Raw genomic sequence first — 25564 nt, forward strand, 5'->3', positions numbered from 1 at the left:
ACCCACTGCATCTCTTGCTGCTGCCAGGCTCTGCGGCTCACCTGCAGGCTGTGAGGCCCTTCAGCGATCTTGACCTGGTTTTGCTTCGCTTGGTAACCACTCCAACAGCTGGCCTCACTGCTGGTGAAGAACCGTCTGGGACGAGGGGATGAAACCTGAGGAGGTGAATTTAAGCCTCAGATTTACAATACTTTTTATGGACTTGGCAAGTGTGGCTGAAGTAAACACAGCATGGGCATTGACACATTAGGTAAATAGCCTCTACTGGCTTGGCAAAGCCTTGGAATGTTCTCATTAGATCGCCATTTGGAGCCTATGTAGTGGAGTGTGCCGGGCCCGGGGTCAAGAGATCTGGCCCTCTTTAGCTGTGTGATCTTGGTCAGGTTAACTAATGGAGCCTTTGTTTCCTTTGTAAACTGTAAGCCAGGCCCCTCATGGCTGTGGCAGGAAGAAAGCATGATGACGGCCAGGAGAAGCTTTGTGCCCACCGAACTGCTGGGCCCCAGTGAGGAGACTGTGATGAGGATGATGTCTGTATAAGTGTGAGTTGTAGCATCAGAAAGACTGGTTCTGGTCCTGGCTGTGTGACCTTGGACTAGTTGTTTAACCTCTCTAACCCTCAGTTTTATTACCTGTAAGATGGTGGTAAGAGCAGTATCAGGGTTTCTAGGAGAATTACATGTGATACACGGGGTTGAATAGTGTCTCCTACAAATTCATGTCCCTTTGGAATGTGACCTTACTTAGAAAGAGGGTCCTTGCAGAGGAAATCAAGGTAAAATGAGATCATACTAGATCAGAATGGGCCCTAATCCAAAATGACTGATGTCTTTATAAGAAAAGACAAATCTGGACAAAGACTGACACACAAAGAGGAGAACACCATGTAGAGACAGAGACAGAGATTGGAGTGATCCATATCTAAGCCAAGGAACACCAAGGATTGCTAACAACCACCAACGGCTGCAAGAGGCAAGGAAGGATTCTTCCCTAAAGCCGTCAGAGGAGGTGTGGCTCTACCAAAACCTTGAATTTGGACCTCTAGTAGAACCATGAAGAGATACACAGTGGCTGAAGCCATCCAGGTTGTGATGATTTGTTACAGCAGCCACCGGAAATTCATAATCCATGTATGTGATAATCCAGAAGAAGTGTTCAGGGTAGTCCCTGGTGGCTGGGCAATGTATTATTGTCATCATTCTTATCACCTCTGTACTAATGGTTCAGGGTAGGTTCTGTGCTGGCTACAGATTGACTGGGGGGAAGCCTTGCCGCCCCTCTGGCCTCTGTGAGGTGCGGGTGAGGGTGGGGTGGTTGTCTGGGCCACATTTCCCGAAAGCCCTTGCCTGAATGGGTTGGCTGCCGGCAGGGTGGTGGCTGGCTCCCATGCATCTTGGGGGTTATGCTGAGGTTTGGGGCTGGGTGGGGAGGGGTAGTAGCTGCCCCATGGCCGAGGCCTCCCGGGAGCCACCTGGTGTGGCAGGAGCCCAGGTCTGGTTTCTGGAGCCCAGCTCGGCAGATGCCTCATGAACCTGTCTGGCAACAACATTCTTGCGACAGACAGAGCAGCCGGCTGTCACTCCACAGCCCCTTGTGGTTTTGTCACGCGTAGACGACGAATGTCAGCTGTGACTCACGGAGCCAGAGTTTCCCCAGTGGCAGGCAGACTCTTGCCTTCTGTCCAGCTTCTGTTCGTGACTGAAGGCAGATCCTCTGAGGCCTCCTTCGGAAGGAACCAAGGGTGAGACAGGCCTCTGGAAGAAGGACCCTACCTTCCCTGGACGCCTGGCCTGGCTCCTGGGTTCAGGCTTCAGGGTTCAGGTGGGCCATGGAGGGAAGTGGCCTCAGGATGCCTGGTTCTGGCATTCTCCTCGGATTGGCCACTTTATCTTTTAGGGCCTAGGTTTTCTCACCTGTAAATGGGGATGTTCTGAGGACACCAGGAGCTATGGGAAGTGGCGGGCACCCTCCTCTCCTCTGCTTCACAGCGCCAGGCACATCTGAGAATGACTATTAGTAGCAGGTTAAATGGCTGATGACAGTGTTTGACCACATCCTTCCTGTTTGTGTCCAATAGTTTATATCCGGGGCTTGGCGGCCCTGGGGGAAGAAGGGACAGGACTTCTGATTACCCCAGTTGAAGTTCAAGGATATAAAAGCCAGTCTGTTGGGCGAGGCCAGTCCCACTGGGTATGTCACACGAATGGACGTGGGGAGAGCTCACCACAGAGCACAGACTTAATCTAGGCACCAAGCACTCACTGCCTATGCGCCAGGGCGGCGAAGTGGCAAGGAAAGGGGCGTGGAGGTCTTGAGGGTCTTTACGGTGAACCAGAGCACTGTGACGCCATGAGCCCCATGAGCCCAGGCAGCCCTGCTGTGGGACAAGCCAGCCCCGGCATCCTTGAGATAGCGGACAATTCCCCCTTCTTCCCTGTGGCGAATGGAGTGTTTCTTAGGAGTGAGAGCCTCACTTTCATTTTTGGAGCTGGTGTTTCCAACATCTGGGGTAGTGCCTGGTGAGGGGGTTCAGTGTTGAACAACCAGGCCAGAACCATGGATGTGGCCACAGTTCAGTGGGTGGGAGTGAAGGGTAAAGATCTTTGCAAAGTAGCCCCTAGGGTTTCTGAGAAATGTTGGGGGGGGGGTCCTAGAATTCACTGGGGGGGTTGAGCTTGGAGCATTCTGTGAGTTGGCAAAACCAACCCTGTACTATTCTAGTTATAAATGTTTACAAATTCAACCCCCAGTCCACCTTCTAGGACCCTCAGAGCCTCCATCGCCATCCACCCAGGAGGCCTGATAATCACGGGGCTCTGAACACCGCAGGGCTGGTTTGGGCAGAGTCTACTTCTGTGGGTAAAGTCAGGGATGATGGCAGAAGTGAAAGCAGGCCACCCCGGGTCCCCCACCTCAACTGTCTGCTGGCGTCAGCCTCTAAAGATGGTATCGCCCCAGCCAGGACAGGGTTTAGACCTGAGCACTCTGGAAAGTGTGCAGGGTGCTGTTTCTGCTGAAACTCTTTTCTGTCCAAGTCCCCTCCCAGTTTCATCAGGTTGGAACTTAAGGAACAGGATTTGAGCTCTGCTGTGTGCTAGGCTTTGGGATAAAGCATGGCACTCGTGTAAATAGTGGTGATCCTAACAGCAGTGATGGTTTCTGCATCTGTAAAATGGGTGGGAGGTCCCACCTCCCAGGGTGCTGTAAGGATTAAATGAGATCATGTACATAAAGTACTTAGCCCATAATGCCTGGAACACAGTAAGTGCTTAATTAATATTAGTCGTAATGGCTGCCATTTATGAGGACATTAAGACTCAGAGAGGTCAAATGCCTTATCCAAGGTCACACAGCTCCGGAGCCTGAATCTGGGAGCTCCAGTCTAATGGAGGAGACAAGCTCCAACCTAGGGTAATAAGTGAGTTAAGGGAAGGGTCAGTGGTCCTGGGGGAGTTCTGACTGGGTTAAGTCAAGAAGGTCTGGTGGAGGAGCCTTTCCATTGGACCTCCCAAGGAGAATGAGCTGTCATCAGGGAGGTACAAAGGTGGGAGGGCGCAGACACAGGATAAACTGAAAGAATGGGGAGAGGTGCCTTGAGGGGAGTGAATGAGAGAGAAGGCTGGGCAGGTCAGCTGCAGGTGGATGCTGAAGAGCATTGAACGCTTGCAGGACTCCCCTGACCATTGCCTTGAGAGGCAGTATGGTGCAGTGCCTCAAGACCTGGACTCTAGAGCCAGCCTGCCTGGGGTCAAAGCAATAGAGCAGGGCATGTGCCCCCCTTAATAGAAAGAAGGCAAGAGTCCTCAGTCCAGGGCTGGGGTGTATTCCCTCAGCCTCTGCCAGCCTGTCTGCCAGGCACAGCATGGTTTTATGCCAAGGAAGCATTCGGGTCTTTTCCCTGTGAAGAAGTAGAGGACTGAGCCCACTTGGGCGAGAGGTTCCCAGCTGCCAGGAACTTCCAGTCATGAGCAGGACGCCAGGCTGGAGGTTTGCTTCAGAGCAGAGCAAAATCCTAATAATTGACAAGCAGGTGCTTGGCAGGCACACGGGTTTGACCTGAAGGCTGGGACTCTCAGAAGGTAGCCATAGTCTCCAAGATGTAGCTTCCTTGTTCCCTTATGGTTGGGCCATCCAGTGCTATTTGCCCCAGGAAGCTCCTATGAAGAGGATGTACATTGGGTAAGGTTTGTCCGGGAGAGGTACTTGCAAGGAGAGATTTAGACACGGAGGCTGTGCCTCCCAGACCCTCTGGGAGTCTCCTCTTTCAATAGTAAGTTTACCTAACAACAGGAGTGGATTGAGCTCCTACCTCTTACTGCCAATTTCACCCTAATTTTGGGTCCCCTGCATCTGTGAACCTGGCTTGGGCTCAAGACTGGGCTGACGTTGTATCTGTCTGTGTCCCCCACTGCTGCCTCTGGGACAGTTGTATCTGTCTGTGTCCCCCACTGCTGCCAAGAAGACAGCTGTAACTAGTTTGTGGGGGTTGTAGGGGGAGCCCTCAGGAGTGGCAGGTATTTCTTGTGCGGGCTTTTTGGTGTGCCACGATGTTTCCAAGCAACTGAGAGAGCCCCTGGGTGTCCCGGTGTTTGCCAGACACAGTCTCTGTTTCCAGGCCCTCCCAATCTGAGCAACAATGGGCCCCAGCTCAGGGCCTCCTCCCATGTTCCCCCTGCTTTGACCTTCATCCATTTTCTTGCCACCCCCACCACCCCTTCTTCCCCATTCCTCCAGACCCACAACTGCTCTTTGGTTCATGGGTCCTTTGGCCTTCAAGGAGACCAGGAGCTCCTGTCAGAATCTGGGGCCATCACCTGCCACTTGAGTGTCTTCCCAGACACCGTCCTAGGCTCTGGATTATGGATGCTCAAAGGAGAGAGAATCAGGGAAGGGCTTGGTGCTGAGGGTCCCACTCCCAGAAGGCAAATCCCAAAGGTAGCTCTGGCCCTACCTTTATGCAGGTCTCTTTCCTTCCTCCCTCCTCCCCTCCCTCCCTCTTCCCTTTCCTTCCATCCTACTTTCCTTCTTTCCTTTCTTTCTTAAACAGCTTTATCTCAATAAATTATTAACATTTAAATTAACATACCATAACATTCACCCATTTAAAGTGTATAACTTGGGCACCTGGTGGTGCAATCAATTAATTGGGCATCTGACTTTTGGTTTCAGCTCCTGTTATGATCTTGGGCTCGTGGGATACGAGCCCTGAGGTGGGCTCCAAATGGCCTGGAGTCTGCTTCTCTCTCCCTCTCTCTCTGTCCCTTTTGCTCATGCTCTCTCTTTCTCTCAAATGGATAGATAAATCTTAAAAAAAAAAAAAAGTGTACAACTCAATGGTTTTTAGTATATTTGCAGAATGGCACCACCATAACCATAATCCGATCATAGAATATTTTATCACCCCAGAAAGAAACCCCATTAGCAGTCACTCACCATCCCCACTCCTGAGCCAACCACTAACCCCCTTGCTTTTGCTAGTGCTTGTTTGTGAAGTGACTGGTGAACTGGTGAAGCCTGGCCTTTAGCACGCAGAATCTTGAGTCATCCCTTCCCTCTTGCCCACTCCCTCCCTCATGGCTTTGGTGCCAGAAAGGTCAGCAGCCCACCCTCCTCATTTACCCAGGGAGGGACAGGAGACCCAGAGAGAGGAAGACATCTGCCCAAGGCCCCTCAGTGGTTGGGAACACGGCCCTGCCCTGGAGCGCCTGCCTTTTCCAGCACCTGCAGCCATCCTCTCACAGATGCTCTCTACTCAGTCAGGAGCCTCCCCCTCGCGGTTCTCAAAACATAGTACCTCAGTTTCTCCATCTGTGAAATGGGATTATAACATTGCACACTTGGTTGAGAGGACTAAATGAATCCCAAGGCACCAATCCTGCATATAGAGTTAGCCCAGTGCTTGGCACTGTTAAAAAAAACAAAATTCATCCGAGCAAAGTTAAAGATCCAAGAGGCTTTATTTAATGATTCGTGAATTGGGCAGCATCCCATCTAGCAAATAGAAACAAACTGTCAAGTTACAGGTTAAGAAAGACTTTTTTTTTAAAGATTTTATTTATTTATTCATGATAGAGAGAGAGAGAGAGAGAGAGAGAGAGAGAAGCAGGCTCCATGCTATGCTGGGAAACCGACGCGGGAGTCAATCCCGGGACTCCAGGATTGCACCCTGGGCCAAAGGCAGGCGCTAAACCACTGAGCCACCCAGGGATCCCAAGAAAGACTTTTAAAGACAGAGATGGAATGAGAAAAAAGGAAATCATTAGCAAGAATGCCAGTTTAGGCAGGGTCACCCTTCTGAGGTGTACAGAAGAGATCTATCAGTAAATCTGGTGCCGACCAGGAAATTCCCACATTGACTGGTCAAAGATTACATTCTTGGGTGAAGGTGGCAGGGGGGCCAGGCTGGGGAGGGGGATTGAAACTGTAGTTAGATAAGGTTTTAAGTTTCAGTTTACTGATTAGGTCTGACACAACTGACCACATTTTGGGCCTGTCGTTTTCATTTTAATAACACATTGCTGACTCTCAGCAAAGGCAAGCAAAATCAAATGAGATTAAATTCCTGCTTTGGTATTCAGGCCCTATGTGGACTCCAGTTGTTTGGGATGAGTGGAGGTTCTCTCCCCTTCCGTCCCCCCAAGGTGACTGGAGGGAGGCCAGTTAAACTAGAGAGCTCCCAATCACCTGGAAGCTCATGATGCCGGCCAGGCAGGCGGAAGGTTGAGACTTGCCATGATGACTAAGAACCCAGAGCCGTGGGAGTCTGGTTAATCAGCAGCGTCAAAACTTCCCGTGGCTGTTTGCAAACAAGGGCCACCCCCAGAGGAGGAGGACCAGAGTTGAGGTGGCAGGGGGAAGAGGCCCTGGGGCCGCCACAGAGCCTGGGTGAGTGATGCTGGCCATGCCAAGAGACTGGCAGGGTGGTCCAGAGCTGTGGCTGCAGAAAACATGGCTTCCCTGACCTGAAGGCCGTTCTGTACCCACCTCCTGCACCCCCATCCCCCAGAACAGAAAGCTGACTACAGATGCCAGAGCCTCTTTGAGGGATTCTCTTTCCAGAAGTGACTGATGCATTTACTGTATGAAGCCAGAAGATGACTGGCTGGTGTCAGAGCAGGAACAACCTTAGTAACACTAATGGTCACCTGAAGAGAATCTTCCAGGGTTGTGTGGAATGTTCCCACCTGGCAAGGTGTCTGGGGTGGGGGGCACCAAAGAGCAGGCAGGGAGACAGTGCACTGACTCAGTGCTTCCAGCCCCACCTGGCCCAGCCCAGTAGACAGAAACACCGACAAACATACCAGACACTCCTCCCTTTTGACAGCCATCATTCAGACATTTTTTTATATGCCTCATGCCGCACAGGGGAACCAGCCGGGGCCAGATCCAAGAGAAAAACTGTAAATTAGCGCAAGAAGTAGTTCTCGTCGAAATTGCCACCAACGACAGTGTAAAGTGTAAATTTGGTACAGCCCTTCTGATGGCAATCTGGCAATATGTTTAGAAAGTGTAAAAAAATGCTCAGATTCTTTATTCAGAAAGGACTTATGAAATTAACAACACCCCCTTCCCTGGGGATGAACACGCTGCGTGTGGGGAGATGTCAACAACGATGCTGTTTATAAAGAAATGAGACCTACCCACATATCTGACCTCATCTAATGGTCAACTGAGTTGGGGCAGAGCCATTCAGTGGAATACTATGCAGGCATTTAAAATGATTATTCTTTCAGGGCTCCAGGCTGGCTCAGCAGTAGAGCATGTGACTCTTGATCTTGGGGTCACGAGTTTGAGCCTCATGTTGGGTGTACAGATTACTTTAAAAAGAAAGAAAGAAAGAAAAGAAAGAAAGAAAGAAAGAAAGAAAGAAAGAAAGAAAGAAAGAAAGAAAGAAAGAAAGAGAAAAGGAGAATGATTATTCTTTCCAGTAATTTTTACTCAGCACTGGGTGTGTCCCCAGACACTGGGATCCTAAAGCTGAATGGGACCTGGCTTTATCCTCAGTATGGGGCCTACAGCTCAGAAAAGAACAAGACATAGTAGAAAAAAGTAACTTGGAAAAATGCTCATTATACGATTTAAAGTGAGAAAAGGAAGAGGAGAAAACTGCATTCACTTTCTGCCTCCCACTATTCCCAAGCTAGTGTTTGTGGATTACCGACCCTATGCCAGATGCTGGGCTCATATTTACTTCTCATGACACCCCAGTGGGTTAGATAATAGGGCTACTCCTATTGTCACAAGAAAGAAAGTGATTGAGCAAGGGTTCAAAACCAGGACCACTTGACGCCTAAACCTAGTTTCAACCGTTGTCCTATACTGTCTCTCCTTAAATAGAAATAATGTCTGTTCAAGGCCAAATACCGAAAAGAAAATCTGGGTCAGTGACAATACAATAAGGGTGGTGGGATCTGGGTTTTGTTTTTTTCCCCCCTTCTTTTGGTTTCTACTACATTTGTGCAGAAAAAAAAAATATTGAAGTTAAAAAAAAAACAAAAACCAGCCACCTAGAATTTGCAGCAGATGGGTAGAAATGAATGGGGAAGTTGAAAAAAAGTGGGAACGACGTTAATAATGCATGCCTTGGCTTAGAACAAGGAGATAGAATGATTTAGGAGCAAGAAGCAAAGCCGAGGAGAGAGTGTGGAGGGTGAAGGAGGCCAGGCGGCTTCTAGCGGGTGGGCAGGCAGGATGCTCTGACTCAGGGAGGAGGGGCACGGACCGGCAGGCTTATCTTTCCTGGCCATTCTTACTAAATCTTTTTATTACCTGGTGCCTGAGTACCTATCTTCTCAGTGTTTGCATTCCTCTCATTTTTTAGACTACAGGAAATGATAGTGGGGGTGGGGGGAACCCTCTGTTTACTTTCTACCCTGGAGTGCTAGGAGAGTTATCTGCCAAATTCTTTCTCAGGTCATGAAGAGGTTTCAGGTTTCCCTCACCTGAGAGCCTGGGGAGGCACCGAGGGGTCCAATCTCCCTGGCAAAGGCAGAAAGGTAGTCACTGTCTGGAGATTTTAGGGCAAGGTGGTTTTACTGAGGGGAGGGTTGCTTGGTTCCCTGCAGGGACCTTTGTGAATAGGAGGACTGTTGCCCTTGTTAATAGAGCTCTTAGAAAGAAGGCAGGCCCCCCTCTGGGCAGGGATGGGGAAGGCCCAGAGGGAGCTGGAAGGCAGAGGAGAGAGAAAGGTATCATTTGTTCATTTATCTGTTGAACCCCTGGTGCTTAGAAAAGCTTACTGTGGAGCAGAGAAACACAGGAGCTTAACCAAGAAGCCAAGGGTTCCGTCGGAGACCCCACCCCTTCATGTCCACTGAGGGGCGTGGTTTCCTGAAAACTGGCAGGTGGGAGCAGAGCCAGTGCCCACCTCCTCCCCTCCCACCTCCGCCTACAATCAGAGATTTAGCTGCCAAGTCCTGCAGCTGGGAGTCAAACTCAAGCTTGTAGGGCTGAGTTCAGAATCCTGCCTGTTCCCTCCATGGGACCCTCCCCAGCTCTTTCTGCGATGTCCATAATGAACCATTTCAGGAGTATTGGAATATGTGGATTCAAAACAGTGGCTAATTGAGTCAGGATTACTTAATATTCAACTCCTTACCCCAGAATGTTGTTCTTCAACTTCAAGAAACTGTTAACCCAGAATCGTGCAAGAATATGTGTGTGTGTATACACACACACACACACACACACACAGACAACTGCAGGGTGCTCCTTACTGACCACATTGAAATAATTATTTAAGGATCTATTTCTTACCTTCTTTTGATAAGAATTATCATTAACTTACACAAGAAGAAAGTCTGTTTAGGAGTGCCTGGGTGGTTCAGTCAGTTAAGCGCCTGCCTTCTACTCAGTTCATGACTTTGGGGTCCTGGGATCAAGTCCTAGTCCGGCTCCCTGCTCAGCGAGGAGTCTGCTTCTCCCTCTCCCTCCACCCCTCCCCACTGCTCATGCTCTCTCTTTATCTCTTTCAAATAAATAAATAAAATCTTTAAAAAGAGAGAGAGAGAGAGAGAGAGAAGAAAGTCTGTTTGGATATGCTTTAATGTACCTGTTCTTCCCCTCTGAATTATACCTGATCTATTTATTTAGTCAATGGAAATTTATATGATACTGGGCACTTGCGGAGGATTTCCTTGTGATCAAGTCAGAAAAGTGCCCTGCCCTCCAAGAGCTATTGCTATAGACAGGAGAGGCCATTACAATCCAGTGTGGGGGCTGGGGGGGGGGGGGGGGGGGGGCTGCTGGGGGAGATGGTGCCTGGGAGGGTCAAGGAGCATGACCTCTAAGCTTGAAGGACTTGTAAAGCAAGAGCAGAAGTCAGCCAGGGTGAGGTGGGTGGAGGCAGGTGGGAGTGGGGGAAGGAGAGAGGCTTTTCCCCGGTGGAGAGAACAGTATTGCAAAGGCCTGGAGGTGATCAGATCTTAAGTTAAATCATTAAAACTGGAAAATCATATAAATCTTATGTGGTGCTTTACTCTAGGTTACTGTGAGAATCAGATCAAACACAATCCATGTTATTTCCCCCTCTTTCCTCCCCTTTGGGCAGTAGACCTCTTGGGCCCCAGGCTACCTCTCAGATGGACACCTGAAAGTGAAGGGGTTTCAGGCTCTTTGAACACCCACCTGGGGGACAGGGTGGATATGGATACGGAGCTGCAGTGTTCTGGCCACTGTGTCTTGTAGCCCTCCCTATGTTTTGGTATTTCTGCCAGGAGGTGGGCAGAATGTCAAGACCAAAGGTTAACCCAAGAGTCCTCATTTATTGATTCAGGACCTCAGTGTCGGGATGGCCAGGTTTCTGGCAAATCTCTAATTTCCCTGTGGCCAGGAGGCAGTTTTTATTAAACCATCAGTGAATTTTCTGGGAGAGAAATGACCTTGAAGTCATTAGTATGTAGTTCCTGGTAACACTGTATATTCTCAAGCTAAATTCCAGCAATCATAAAGCTATTTGCTTTTACATTCAAGTCAGATTTTTGCAATAATCTCAAAAATGTCTCCATCTAATACCTCAATTTTCTTTTTACTTTATTAGTGCTTTGATCTTAATAAACGCTTGCATCTGATATCTGAAACTCATTACATGTTAGTACTATCTGTGTGTACTATGTGTACATACACATATACCCATTGGGCTCATATTTCGGCTCTGTCACATTCTCAGTTTATGAATGAACTATGGGAGGCTCAGTTTCCTCTCCAGAAAACTAGGGATATAATGGTGTCCACCTCATTGGGTGTTTAGGGTTAAATGGGATCTTGTTTATAAAGAGCTTAGTACAGTGCCTGGCACGGTGTTAACTTTGTATAAATGGTAGCTATTATGTGCATACAAAAAAAAAAGACTACTAAAATGTTGGCAGCATTTATCTCGAGAGGGTGGGATTATGGTTACAATGAACATCTATTACTTTTGTAATCACAGAAAACGAACAATAAATGTTATTATTAATTTAAAAATCAGGCTTTGGCTTTGTCGGAAGGAACCTGCAGTTAATGTCACTGTACCAGCCAGCGAGTAAGACAAGGCCTCCAGGTCTATATCAGGCTTTACAGACAAAACAACTTCCCTTAGTCAAATAATAGAGAGATACTTGGTCAGGATTCCAGAGACATTCTGTCCTCATCCAACCCAGCAGTCTCCTTGACCACTCTTGCCTGGGGAGCAGGCAGGGGTTTCAGAGACGGTAACTCTCAAATTACTAGGGCCTTCTCTCCTGTTGGGAGGGTTATCTGGGGTTCTGAGTTGGAAATCAGTAACTCTCCAAGGAATCATTCCAGGAGAGTGACATTTATCTTCTACTGGGCCTTCACTTGGGTGTCTCAGTTAGAAAATAAAACACACATTAGCCCACTCCCAGTAGGGGGATTGTGAGTGTCCTGTTCTGGCATCCAGACAATCTGAGGCCCAAGACCTTGGCTCTGTTTCCGCGGAGATTCTTGACTGCCAGCCCAGTGCCTGGGCAGTGACAGGAGACGGCAAGCTTCATTGATCTGCATGTCCCCCCTCCCCACCCCATCCCCTCCTTGCACCTCTTGGGCCACCACCTGCGAAGTAGGAAAGAGCCAAGTGCCCACCCTTCTCCGATTATCTGTGGAACCATCGGCCTGCACTGGGCTGGTTTCTGAGCTTCTTTCCTCCTCTTTCTGAACGCTGGAGGGGACTATGACTGGAATAAAATGCCGCCTCTGTTTGGGAGACAAAGAACAGAGTGGCTCCTCTGGATCAGCTGTCTCTCCTTGGCTGCCCAGCTCCCTGGCCTCCCCTGTGCCTCTTCTGAGACGTCCCATAAGGAAGGACTTCTGGGCTACACTGGGAGCTGCTGTCTGCTCCTGAGTGGTTGCACTCTGGACATATTTTCACTGCAGCTTAAAGGAATATTTTACCATAAAAAAAATCCTAAACTCTGGGAGATGTTAAAATGGGGGTGGTGGTAGCCATTGGCTGAGGAGGCAACCTGGCCTGTGTAGAGCTAGTGAGAGCATATGTGTGTGTGTGTGTGTGTGTGTAAAAATGAATGATAACGTGTGACACGCATGGTATGTTGCATGCTACCTGGAGTGAGAGAGCGTTTGAGTGAACGCGTGGACTTGGGTTTACAAGGATGTGTATACTACAGTGCGAGAGAACGAGGCAAGAGCATGTGAGAAAAATGTGTGTGAGGGAGAGCAAATGTACGTGTGCAGTAAGGAGCACACGAACCATTGCACGTGAGCCATTGCACTAGAACCAATTGCGGGAAGCACCTATGAGAGTCTGAGCACCGGATGATCACGTGAGTGCATGTGTAAGGTGTGTGAGGCTGTGGAGGTGAATCCGGGTACCACCCAGGTGTGAGAGCATGTGTGTCAGAACGTCGAGAGAGCGTGCTAGTTTGTGAGTGTGAAGGACAGCACGGGAGAAGTGTGTATGTGAAGGGCGACGAGTGTGTGCGAAAGTTGCGTGCTAGGGTTAGCAGATGCACATGTTGCCGTGTAAGCTGAAGTGTAAAAGCACGTGTGTGAGAACGGGCGTGCTCGTGTGCGGACTAGAGCACGTGTGAAGGCATGTGCGAGGGACGGTGTCCTGGCCTGCGGGAGTCTGTGCTCCGGAGCGCGAGCACGTACGGCGCTGCGTGTGCACGAGTGGGAGTGCGCGCCCGTGTGCAAGGCGTGTGCCGGGCGTGCGCCCCGGGGCCCAGCGGGAACCCCCGGGCGGGGCGGGGAGGCCTCGGGTCAGCGGCCCCGCGGGTGAGCCGGGGCGCGCGCGGGAGGGTGCGCGGGAGCGCGCGCGCGCCGCCGACCCCGCCCGGCCGGAGCCGGTTGCCATGGGAACGCGCCGCGGCCCGAGTTAATCATTTCCTGTGGAAAGTGTGCGGGAGGGGCGGGAGCGGGGCGGGCCGAGGAGGCGGCGGCGTGGAGCTGCCTCCCGCCGGCGGGCCGGGCCGGGCCGAGCCCCGGGCTCTGCGGCGACGCCGGGATCCTGCCTCCGCCAGGCCGGTGAGTCGGGGACCCGGGCGGGCGGGGGAGGCGGGCTGGGCCCTCGGGGGTCCGCCCTGCCCTGGTGCGGGGCGCCGCGTCCGGGCCCGCCCTGCCCGCGGGACCCCCCTCGGCTGCCCGGACCGCCGCGGGGCGCGGGGAAGGCCGGGCCGCGGAGAACCAGCCCCGCGCTCGCCCGCCGCCCCCGCGCCGTCCGGCCGGAGCCGAGGACCTTGCCCCGCGGCACGGCTGGGGGCGGCACGTCCCCCGGGGTCGCAGCAGCCTCGGGAACCCCCTTCCGATCTCTTTGGCCCCGGGAGAACCGGAACCGACCCGGCAGCCGCGTGTCCATCAGGGCCTCCCCCTCCGCTTGCAGGGACCCTCCGCACCCCAGGGATCCCTTGAAGGCTGCAGTTTGGAGCCCTCCCACCACGTACGTTCCCTGGGCAGTGCGCTCCCCCCTCACAGGGCAGGGGTGGTAGGCCCGCCCCGAGGCTGAAGGAGGGCCTGGGCCAGTGCCCTCCGGGCAGAAGGAAATTGAGCCAGTGACAGCGGCAGCCGGGGGAGGGGGACCCCAGGGGGGAGGGTGAGCCAGAAGCCACCTCCTTCAACCCCCTGTTGTGAGTTAGAGGAGAACTCTGGCGCAGTGAAGGGCCTGGCCCTGGGAGGTTTTAAAGAGGAAGCTGAAATTCTCAAGTACGCCCCCAACCCCCAGCATATCTGTCTCAAGGTTGTGGGTCTTGGCTGTCCCCGGCCTTTCACCCTCCCCTGGCCCAGGCCGATGGAGCACCTCTCCTTGCCCAGGCGCACTTCCTATGCCCTTGATAAAGTAGCTATCTCCTTGGTTGGGAAAGTCATTTGCAAGGAATGCAGCCTCCAAATGGGGCCTTGTATTTGCAGTGACTGGACTTTAGGGACATAGGGTGATAAGTTCTGCTATTCTTAGGGGAGCAGAGGTTTTGAGGGCTGCGTTGTCCTGGAAGACCCAGGAGGTGTGACTGTGTGCAGGGGAGAGCCTAGCTCCGGTCCAACCTCCCTGACCTCCTCTCCCAGGGGGACTAAGCCCTCCTCAGCAGCAGTATCTGGGCAGTTGTCAAATCTTGTCCCTCAATCATTGCAGTATCCCTGGTCTGGGGGAGAGAGCGGGGGTGGGGGGGCTGCAGCTCTATGGCTGTGGCCTAGACAAAGAGGGGCAAATCTGTCTCCCTTGCCAGGCCAGCCCCTCTGCATTCACCCACCACTGGAAGGAGGGAGATCCCTGAAAAATAAAAAATTTGAGTTCCTTTTATGTGCCATCATTGTTCTGAACACTTTATATATGCATTGTCTAATTCTTACGCCAACCCTTTAATGTGGAGTTCTCCCTTTTTTCAGATGGAGATAATGAGGCACAGAGAGGCAAAGTAATTTTCCCAAGGTCACACATCCAGTAAGTGGCAGAGCTGGGTCAGAACCAGCTTTTAGTTATAGCCACTCCACTACATGTCCCCTTTGTCCCACCCCGTGAGTCCTATGTTGGTAGAAGCCTCAGCCTTGGACTTATTCGAGTCCTGAATACTTTTGACTTTCCCACCCTCCTGGCTACTAAATTCAGCTGCTTTTTCCTCTTCAGGATCTTGCACACACCCTTCCTCTTTCTTCCTGCTATCTTCCTGGCTGCCTCTCCGACTTCCCTTCTAGAAAGCCACTGGAGTATTGTCTCCTCCTGTCCCTGTCTCTCGGACTTAGCTGATCTCCTTAACACTCTTTTCCCTCAAATGTAGAATCCACCTTTAATGCCCATCTCACTTTTCCAGGAGCTTGGTATGCAGGTGGAGCCTGGTTCTCTTCCTCTTTGCCCCATTAGGCCAGCTGGTCTTTGGAGTTGGGCATGTGCCTAGCTCTGTGTCAAGCAACCTGGAGAAAAGGGCATCTGGCTGTTCCCCCGGCCTCCGTCTGTTCCACACTGGTCCATCTTCGTTCCTCAGTGGAGCTGGCCCTCGTATTTGGATTAGCCTTCTCCTCGTCCTTTGGCCCACAGTCCAGTAGCACTGTACCCAGAAGCGTCCTCTGAGCTGTCTTCCTCAGTCAGGGAAGGCAGAGAGCACGACTCTCTAGCCAGTAAGCCTGGCATCCATCCAGCAGGGCTCAGCTCTGTGAACTTTGGTCACCAGATCTTCTGCTACCCATCCCTGCACTCTGACTTCTTTTGCCTCTCCATGCTTCAATCATTCCTGGCCCTGTCGACCCAGCAAGCTCAGATCTCTCCTATTCTACACACCACATCCTCTCAATTCAGCCTCCCCTCCTTATCCTGGCCAAACTTCCCCACAGAGAAGGAAGCATTGGCTTCCTTTCACCCTACCCACCTCTTGGGCCTACTCAGCTCTATCCTCTGCCCTGGCTCCATTAATGTGCTCCCTTTCAGAGCCTCCAGGACTTTCTTCTAGTTTGACCTCCCCACGGCATTGCTCACTGGGAACTGACCATCCTCTCCTTCCTACTTGCCATCCAGTCAGAGGTGCAGAGGACTCTGCCTCTGCGTAGTGTTGTTGCCACCTATGACTGTCCTCCCAACGTTCCTTACCACCCAGAGTGAGCTCTGTCCTTGGTTACTTTTGGTGATTATATCCTTGTCTGTGGCATTGGGACCCTCCCTGCTCTGAGTCTCCAGACCTGTTCTTTTCTAAGCTTCAGTCCGGGAACTCTTATTTCAGGGCATTCACCTATCAAGGCATTGCCAGGGGTTTGGTGTGGGTGTTGTCCAGCTCCAGGCTGGTTGGTATAGGGCTGCACAGATGAATGTGGACGCACACGCACCTGCCATGGAGAGCCATAGAGAGTCGGGGGGATTGGACACTGTTCAAATAGGTAATCTCTACTGTCTGGTGGAAAGCAATCTGCAACCCAGGTAGCACCATTAGGAAGTTCTTGGGTGCCTCAAAGTCCATTTTAAAGCCAAAAGCAAATTCCACATTGCCTCTCTGAGCTGACTTGGCTGCTTCTGTTAATAGCATCACTGAGTCTGGGACTGTAGCATGGTACTTAAATGCCCTCACAGCTGCTTTACACATGATAGGTGTTCAGTAAAGACGTGTGTAAGGAATACTTAAAGTCTGTATCTGCTCATCTGCTCAGTTCATGAGAAACCTACACAGCTTTCTTTCTTTCTTCTTTCTTTTTTAAAGATTTGTTTCATTATTTTAGAGAGCACAAGCAAGAGGGGCAGAGGGAGAGGGAAAGAGAATCTCAAGCAGGCTCCGTGCTGAGCATAGGGCCCCATGCGGGGTTTGGTCTCATGACCCTGAGATCATGACCCAACCAAGAGTCAGAGGCTTAACCCACCACAGAGGCAGGGGTATTCTATCCAGGCCAGTGCTCCCCACCCCCAACTTCATTCCCCCATACCACCTGGTGCCTCCCTGCATCCTGTTCTGATTGTGAAGGTTTGTTGAAGTGCTTACCTCCCTCCTGACAGGGAGCTTTGAGGCCCTATCTCTCCTGATCAAAGAGGACTCCTGGCAGGTGCCTGGCACAAAATAGACACTGGATAAATAATTATTAAATGAAGAAGCAATGAATCTTTGTATCTTACTGCCTGCCAAGTTGTAGGCACAGAGTGAAGGCTAGTTGAATAGAATGAGTGGACTTTAAGAGAATTTGATCTATATAAGCCACTGTGTCACTGGCCACAGTCAGGCCCCGTCTGATTAGAGTTGCTGTCGACCTGTGCGTCCTGTGACCTGGCACATCTTCAGGCTGCCAGGCTTCCAGCCGAGGGGCTGAGATGGGAGGTCTCCGCAGGGTGCAGCAGACACACCGGGTGGTCTCTTCACCCACTTCTGAGCTTCCCTACTTGGGAAAAAGCCCCCTGAAATGGTGAGGGGCTGTGTTTGATCGCGGAAGGCCAAGGATCGCTGCGGGGGGCGGGGGGCTGCCGCTGCGGGTTTAGTGACCCTGTCGCAGGCGGCGGGCTCCCTCCGAGCGCTCCCCAGGTGTCGGTCCCCGGCTCAGCCTCGCCTCCCCGTCTGTCCGCAGGCCGCCCGGCGCCCCGAGGAGGCCGCTGAGCCCCGGGCCATGGTCCAGTCTCGCCGGCCGTGGAACCTGGGAGCCACGCCCTCGCTGCGCGGCCTGTGGAGAGTGGGCCGGGCCCGCGCGCCCGAGCCGGGGATGGCTCGCCCCGCCCCCGCCGGCCCGGCCGCCCGCCCTTTCCCATACACCGGCCCGGGGAGGTTGAGAACTGGTGAGTCCGCATTTTTAAAATGCCTCTTTATTTCCCTTCCTTCCTCCAGATAGCAGCGATGGGGCCGGGCTCTCTCGCAAGTTCCTAGGCTCGGTCAGGGCTGTCAGGTAATTACAGGGTGCCGGCAGCCCGCGGGCCGGCGGAGTGGGAGTCGGGGCGCCAATCTCGCCGGCGCTCCTGCCCGGCGTCCTGCCCCGCGCTCCTGCCCGGCGTCCTGCCCCGCGCTCCTGCCCGGCGTCCTGCCCGGCGCTCCTGCCCCGCGCTCCTGCCCGGCGTCCTGCCCCGCGCTCCTGCCCGGCGTCCTGCCCGGCGTCCTGCCCCGCGCTCCTGCCCGGCGTCCTGCCCGGCGTCCTGCCCCGCGCTCCTGCCCGGTGCTCCTGCCCCGCGCTCCTGCCCGGTGCTCCTGCCCCGCGCTCCTGCCCGGGCTCCTGCCCGGCGTCCTGCCCGGCGTCCTGCCCCGCGCTCCTGCCCGGCGCTCCTGCCCCGCGCTCCTGCCCGGTGCTCCTGCCCCGCGCTCCTAACCGGTGCTCCTGCCCCCGCGCTCCTGCCCGGTGCTCCTGCCCCGCGCTCCTGCCCCGCGTCCTGCCCGGTGCTCCTGCCCCGCGTCCTGCCCGGTGCTCCTGCCCGGCGTCCTGCCCCGGTTCTGCCCGGCGTCCTGCCCGGTGCTCCTGCCCCGCGCCCCTGCCCCACGTCCTGCCCGGTGCTCCTGCCTGGTGCTCCTGCCCCGCGTCCTGCCCCGCGTCCTGCCTGGTGCTCCTGCCCGGCGCTCCTGCCCCGCGCTCCCGCCCCGCGCTCCCGCCCGGGGAGAGACGTCCCGGGCGCCGAGTTAGACCCCGGCGCGGCCGCCGAGCGGGGGGCGGGCGGGGGCGCGTCCTTGGTCCCCGGCCCAGCTCGCAGTCTCGCTCCGGTTTGTGCCCGCAGCTGGTAAACAAGGTAGGTGAAGTGGCCGCCCCGGTGCCCCGTGCGGCGCGGACACCTGATCGCGGCGGGTCAGACCGCTGGGGGCGCAAGGAGCCGCGGCGCCGGCAGTGTGGGTGCCCTGAGCCGGGTTTCAGGTGCTATGTGGGGCGGCTCCCGCAGGGTGGCCCACAGCAGGTGGGGGCAGTGAAGGAGCCCGCCTGGGGAAGCTGTCAACACCAGCTCTCCTTTCTGGGTCGTGTCCCCTGGTGCCTCACAGGCCAATAAGTGAGCGGCACCTCTGATTTGCGGGCTGGCTGGGTTGTCATTGGGTCTGGGCAGTTGCCCCACGACTGCCTCCTGAGGTGAGCTTGGGCAAATCTATCTGGAAGTGTGGAGGGAGAGAGGGTCTTCAGTCCAGATGTCATCAGGAGCTTGCTGTCTGTTGTTCCTGACCTAGAGAAAGAGGTTTAGATTACCAGCCTGTCTGAGCTAGCAGAGTTCCTCTGGCTATCAGATCCAAGCCCCCCTGGTGCACAGAAGGGGAGACTGAGGGTTAGAAAGGGTACACAGCAGACTCCTGTTCAGTCTCCTCTCCCACCACATTTGTGCCACTGGTGAGCACCAGAGTGATACCCTCCAAAGTGTCTCTGCAGGGGACAGTGAGGCTGGGGATGGCACTGGGGGCCTCTGGGAAAAGCTTAGGCTTTTGGGTCAGGTAGCCTGAATCATCTGGAGGGGGATGAAGATGGTCTCTACTCCACATGGTTGTCCTAAGGATTACATATGTAATATGAATGAGTATTACTTTTCTGGTTTAACAAACAAAAAAACAAGACAAAGAAAAAAAAAACAAGCAGAAGACAAAAATATGTTCCCTTGGAAAACTAGAAAAAATAAAAAAATAAAACCCAGAAAAGTATAAAAAAGAAAATAAAAATCACCTATAAGCTTGTTAGTGAACATCTTATGTAGTTCCTTCCGATCTTGTATATGTGGGCGTGCATATTGGTCTATTAAATGAGTATCATGAAGATTATATGACCATACAGGCCTATCTGCTTTTAAAATTTAAGACAAAGGTCAAATGAAATCTTGTGTGTGAAATGCTAAGCAGAGTGCCTAGCAGTGAGTAGGGCTTCAGCCAGCTTGTCACTCCTAGCCCCTCAGCCCCCACCCCGACTCTTGCCTCTGTCTTGGGAGGTATAGGCAGAGGGTGAGTTAGCCCATGGGATTGCAGGACTGGCTCAGTGTGACCCTGGGCACGTTTTTAACCCTCCCCGGTTGTGGTCCTAATGGCCTGCACTTATGGCCAGTTTCTGTGTGCCTGGTGGAGAGTGAGCATTTTAGGTGTGTCATTCCATGTAACCCTCAGCACAGTACTATGAGCTTGGTTCCTTATCCCCATGTTATTGATAAAGGAAACTGAGGAACAGGCAGGGCAGTAAGCACTTGGCTGGCTGCTGGCACTCAGGATATTGTCACGCCCCCATGAGGCTGTACTCATTCCCATCCCATGCTACCCTGCAGGCTGTGGTGGGGGTTGAAGTGGGTGCATGGGATGTCCATACCATGATCACCTCTCTCCCCTGTCCAGTGAGGGAGGCAGTGGGTCAGAGGCTCGAGGGGATGCACTTTAGCTGGTGCTGAATATGCTTTTGGAGGCTGCTGGGACCAGGCCACCCAGCATGGCGTTGGTCTTTATGAAGTCAGGGGAGAAATTGCCACCTAGAGGCGGCCTTGGTAATAAAGCCACGGCCCTGGGGTGCTCCTCCTGTGAAGTTTAGTGCAGCCAGGTTGGCATCGGCTTCCCTTTGCTACTCTCTGGAGAGGGAGTTCATGAGCAAGTGTCAGCCCAAAAGCCACTGTGGAGGGTGGGGAACACATGTACCCCAGAAGCTTCGGGTGCCTTCCCAAAGAGAAGCTTGGGGTGGCTTTTGGGAAGAAGGGAGCACAGCTCCTGCCTGGTGTCAGGCCTTCCCTCCGAGTAGGTCAGGCGTGTGAGGGCGTGTGAGTCCCTCCTGGCCGCGCCCGGGCTGGCCCAGCGTGTGGGGAAGCGGAGCTTTGCCACGGCCCTAGTCAGTGGTCCTGGCCACCAGCCTTCAGCCAGGGGCCTAGCATCTTACCTGCATTCTCTGTCCTGGAACAGGGCGTGGAAAAGACACCCCGATCAGCAGTGACGAGGACTCCGGAGCCCGAAGTGCAGCTCGCCCAGCCCTAGCTCAGTGTCGAGCCCTCAGCGTGGACTGGGCCGGCCCTGGGAGCCCCCACAGGCTCTACCTGACCGTACAGGTAAGCACTGGGGCCTTCAGAAAGGTGAGGGGCCGAGCCAGGCCGGTGCACCATACTTAGCCCTCTGAGCTGCTGCAGCTGGGTCACTGGCAGGCTCTCTGGGGAAGGAGCACGGAGAGAGAGAGCCGGGGACCTGCCTTGTGCCTCTTTGCTAAGCTCCTCACGGCACATCCGCCCTGAGCCTGTGTGGATGGAGCAATTTGCTTTATTAGGTTATCTCCGGGAAAATCTCACAGGAGATGACAGAGACTTTTCAGCCACACCCTGGCTGAGGCGTTAAAGTCAGAAATGTGGGACCTTCACTGAGAGGCTATTAGGAAAACAGATTTGGGGTAGCTGTTAATCCCCACTCACACTCAAGGATGTTTGTCCATGGGGCAATATTTGTATTTCCTATTTAATGTGGGAATCCAAAGCTAGACAGAGGGTTTTGCTAAAACTTGGATTCTTTCCTCTTGCAGTTATCACCAAATGACTTTCTAAAGACAAATTTACGTATATTTGTGCATTTGGTCATAGAATACATAATGTTAGTAACAATAACTATGATTTATTGAACGTGGATGTTGTACCAGGCACTGGTGCCATGTGTTATATATCTCACCTCAGTGCTCAACAATCTCAAGCCACAGTAACTGTTTTATTTGAGATGTATGCGTGAAGTAATGGAGGCTCAGAGAGGTTAAGTCACGTGCTACTGATCACACAGCAAGCCGGGATCTGCAGAGCTAAACATGACAAGCTTTCTAACATGGTGTAAAGAATTCGCACCGGCATGGAACAATGTCTGGACACTGAACGCCTCCTATATCCCTATATCTTTAAGAAATCCACAAGAGTTAGGTGTTTATATATTTGTCCTATGTAACCACTGAATTATATTTATACAATTTTGTTATTTATTGGTACATACTGTTTTGTGACTAGCTCTTTCCCTCAACCTAAATCTTGATTTCTTTATGCATGTCAATATACAGAGAACAACCTCATTCCTTTAAACTGCTGCAAAATCATCTACTTTGGGGTTTACCATAAATCATCTAACTGGTCCCCTATTATTTCTGATTGCAATGAACTCCTTAAATAGCTATGCATCCACTCAGCTATGGCTTGGAGCAATGTTAGGGCACTGTACTTTTTAATGGATACATTTGTTAACAGATATTTATGGGCCCGGTGCTAGCCCATAACAAAGCAGAGGTATAGACCTGATATTCTGGCCGAGGTGCCAGAGAATAATCAAATGATCACAAAAGTGTGAAGGCAAAGTGGGCAAGGACATTGACACAATGACATGGGATGAAGGACCAGAGTTATTTGGGGCTGTTGCGAAGGCTCCTGCCCAAAAAAGATTGTACACGACAGGCTTACTTTGAAGGGACATGGGCAAACAGGGGGCAGGATGGAGTGCAGGAAACCCAGGTTCCCTTTGAGGGTATATCCTCCCTCATGCAGTTGGACGTCCTGGGCCCAGGCGGCATGGGGCCCCTAGTCCCGAGTCCAATCTGAACATGGCCCAGGGCTTCGTGTTGCTTCAGGGCCAGTCTTAGGCTCCAAGGCTTTTCTCGGTGCTTCTTGTGTGGTTCACGTACAAACTGAACCAAACGGTCCTTCTTTTATCTTGGGATCTGCAAGAAAAGCAGGTCTGGTGTGGGAACAGTTAAAGAAACTGGAGAACCCATTTTTTTCCCTCTGACTTGAGCCCTGGGTAGTTAACTTGGGAGGTGGTCAGAAACCGGCTGCCTTGAGTTGGGCGGTGGCTCTGTTCTTGCATTTTGATTATGGGGTGTTGGGTTGTGGTTGCTGCTGAGTCCTGGGGTCAGCAGATCTGCTGAGAATCTCTGAGAAGCTCCTGTCAGCAAGCAGTTTCCATGTTCGTGTCCTCCTGGGCCTTCATGAAGTTCCATTATGTTTCTAGGTGCTTCGAGGTGAGGGACGTGGGGGCTGAAGGAGGGACCCAGGCACTGTGGGGTGGCATGGTAGGCTTAGTGAACCTCCTCCCTGCCCCAGTCTCCCAAGTGTTAAAACCTGAGATGCTCCCTTGGGAAGTGCTGCAGAAATTCCCAGCCCCCCCGCCCCGCCCTGGGGGCCCGGCTGCCCTTCCTGTGGCTTGGCCAACAGGCCAGAAATAGCATAACCTTTGCTCCGGTCGGCAATTGGAAACTTCCAGCTGCTGCCATTGCTGCCACCGCTGACAAGCCTGCTCGTGATGGTGTGGCAGTTGGTCAGAGGGTGGGGACAAAATAAAGTTGTTGGTGGTGGGGGGGTTGTTTCCTACATGTGAGACCTGGTGCTTGCCACCCTCCCTTCTCAAGCAGAACATGAAGTCAAGAGAGAGAGGGAGTCAGAGATGGTGAACAATGAGGCTGCTGGTATGGCTTTTCTCTGTTGGGTTTGGGGTTACAAAAGTAAAAATACAACAAGAAGGAGGAGTACAGAAATAATATAATGCTAATGGCTAGCCGATATCGAGCTCTTTCTGTGTGCCAGACGCTTTGAGAACTTTGCACAAGTTCCTGAAGTTACCGTCCACAGCAGCTGCATCAGGTGGCCATTATCATTTCTATTTTAAGAATGGGGAAAAAGGGCAGCGCAGGTGGCTCAGCGGTTTAAGCGCCGCCTTCAGCCCAGGGCATGATCCTGGAGACCCTGGATTGAGTCCCACGTCAGGCTCCCTGCATGGAGCCTGCTTCTCCCACTGCCTCTCTCTCTCTCTCTCTCTCTCTGTGTCTCTCATGAATAAATAAATAAAATCTTAAAAAAAAAAAAAAGAATGGGGAAAAATGAAGCTTCAGGGAAGAAAGGTAACTCACCCAGAGCCACACAGCTCACACAAGGCATAGCCAAGGCTTCACAACCAGCCCTTTCTGACTCTACACTCAGAGCATTCTTTTGTTTATTTATTTTTAATTTTAATTTAATTTTATTTAAATCCAGTTAAGTATCATACAGTATATTATTAGTTTCAGAGGTAGAGTTCCCTGATTCATCAGGAACTGTGTGTAACATTCAGTGCTCATTAGATCACATGCCCTCCTTAATGCCCATCACCCAGTTACCCCATTCCCTCACCCCCCTCCCCTCCAGCAACCCTCCGTTTGTTTCCCAGAGTTAAAAGTCTTTCATGGTTTGTCTCCCTCTCTGATTTCATCTTATTTTATTTTTCTCTCCCTTTCTATATGCTCCTCTGTTTTGTTTCTTAAATTCCACATATGAGTGAAATCATATGATAATTGTCTTTCTCTGATTGACTTATCTCCCTTAGCGTAATACCCTCTAGTTCTATCCATGTTGTTGCAAATGGCAAGATTTCATGTTTTTTGATGGCAGAGTAGTATTCCATTGTATATATATATATCCCACAACTTCTTTATCCCTTCATCTGTTGATGGGCATCTGGGCTCTTTCCATATTTTGGCTGTTGTGGACATTCCTGCTATAAGCATTGGGGTGCAGGTGCCCCTTCAGATCGCTATGTTTGGAACCTTTGGGTAAATACTCAGTAGTGCAATTGCTGGATGGTAGAATCGTTCTATTTTGAACTTCTTGAGGAACCTTCATTCTATTTTCCAGAGTGGCTGTACCAGCTTGCATTCCCACCAACAGTGTAAGGGAGTTTGCCTCTCTCAGAGTATTTGTCTTTTGTTTCAAATACAGGAGGCAAAAATGTGTCTGTAGGGGTGCCTGCCTGGCTCAGTCAGAAGAGCATGTGGCTCTTGATCTCAGGGTCAGTAGTTGGAGCCCCATGTTGGGTGTAGAGATTACTTAAATAAATAAAACTTAAAAATTAAAAAAAATGTCTATAATCCCCCTTCCCAGATTATTTTTGTTGACCATAAAAAACAAAACAGAACACTGTAGATGATTATAAGGCTGAAAATGCAATGCCAAGGAAAGGTTCAAAATGAAATGTGAAGACTCCTTTCTCTACTTCCCACATTCTCACAGCCCGGTTTCTTTTTTCCTTGCCTAAAAGTTTGAATGATGCACGTTCTCCTAACTGCTGCATCACCTCACCTCCCCGAGGAGGCCTGTTTTATTTCTCTTATTGTCAAGTGGAATTGCACTGTACATGTGGTTCTGTGGCTTGCTTTGTATGTCTTTCTATGTGAGCTGCAGGTGATTTTCCCTGGGTGACTCTTTCTGCCCTTCCCCGACCCTCCCTGCCTGTCTGCTGGTCTGTTCTACCTCAGCCCCTGGTTTCTCTGTGACCAGGACATGGGGGTCAGGGGTGTGGCCTTCCCCTGGTTGTATGGATCTGTGTGCCCCGCTCTTGGCAGTCCTGAGCTGGTGCCATCTGTCGGTGGGGGCAGTCGACATCACGGGGGGAGTTACCCTGAGATTGCCGTGTGCCCGGTGGGGCTGGACAGCCCTGTGAATGGTGGGACCTAAAGCAGGCAGCCCACTGCACAGGTGGCTCCGACCCCACAGAGCCTGTAGGGACAGCCCAGTGAGCTTCATGTGAGACCTTCTAGGTGCCCAAGAACTTTCTTCCTTGGTGCAGATGGCTGGCTGCCAATGGGGGCCAAGAAGACGCACCGCTGCTGTCTTGTCATGGGCACATTTCTTCCAGACCCCATGCCTTATTGTCCTCACCCACTCACACAGCGAGGGACGGATCCCTGGGCCCAGGGGGCTCACCAGCTCCAGGAGCACAGGATCCTTAGCCTCAAGGGGGTCCTTCCCCACTGC

The 25564-nt window shown here is 52.2% G+C and overlaps 1 protein-coding gene across 6 annotated transcripts in view; it reads left to right on the forward strand.

Annotated features, from left to right (window-relative positions):
• The first annotated feature begins 13342 nt into the window (after window positions 1–13342).
• The window catches only part of KIFC3 (kinesin family member C3), a 37898-nt gene continuing 25676 nt past the window's right edge, over window positions 13343–25564 (forward strand). For 2 of the 6 annotated variants that reach the window (XM_041766521.1, XM_041766525.1), the window contains exons 1-3: window positions 13343–13482; window positions 17479–17683; window positions 20730–20872. In XM_041766521.1, coding sequence (XP_041622455.1) covers window positions 17518–17683; window positions 20730–20872 — 309 coding nt within the window. In that variant the 5' untranslated portion in view covers window positions 13343–13482; window positions 17479–17517. Of the gene's footprint in view, window positions 13483–14866; window positions 14891–17478; window positions 17684–17729; window positions 17791–20729; window positions 20873–25564 lie in introns of those variants that run through there. The other 4 variants (XM_041766520.1, XM_041766522.1, XM_041766518.1 and 1 more) reach the window with 3 other exon arrangements.

This window comes from Vulpes lagopus, chromosome 8, assembly GCF_018345385.1.
Source record: "Vulpes lagopus strain Blue_001 chromosome 8, ASM1834538v1, whole genome shotgun sequence".
Lineage (NCBI taxonomy): Eukaryota > Metazoa > Chordata > Mammalia > Carnivora > Canidae > Vulpes > Vulpes lagopus.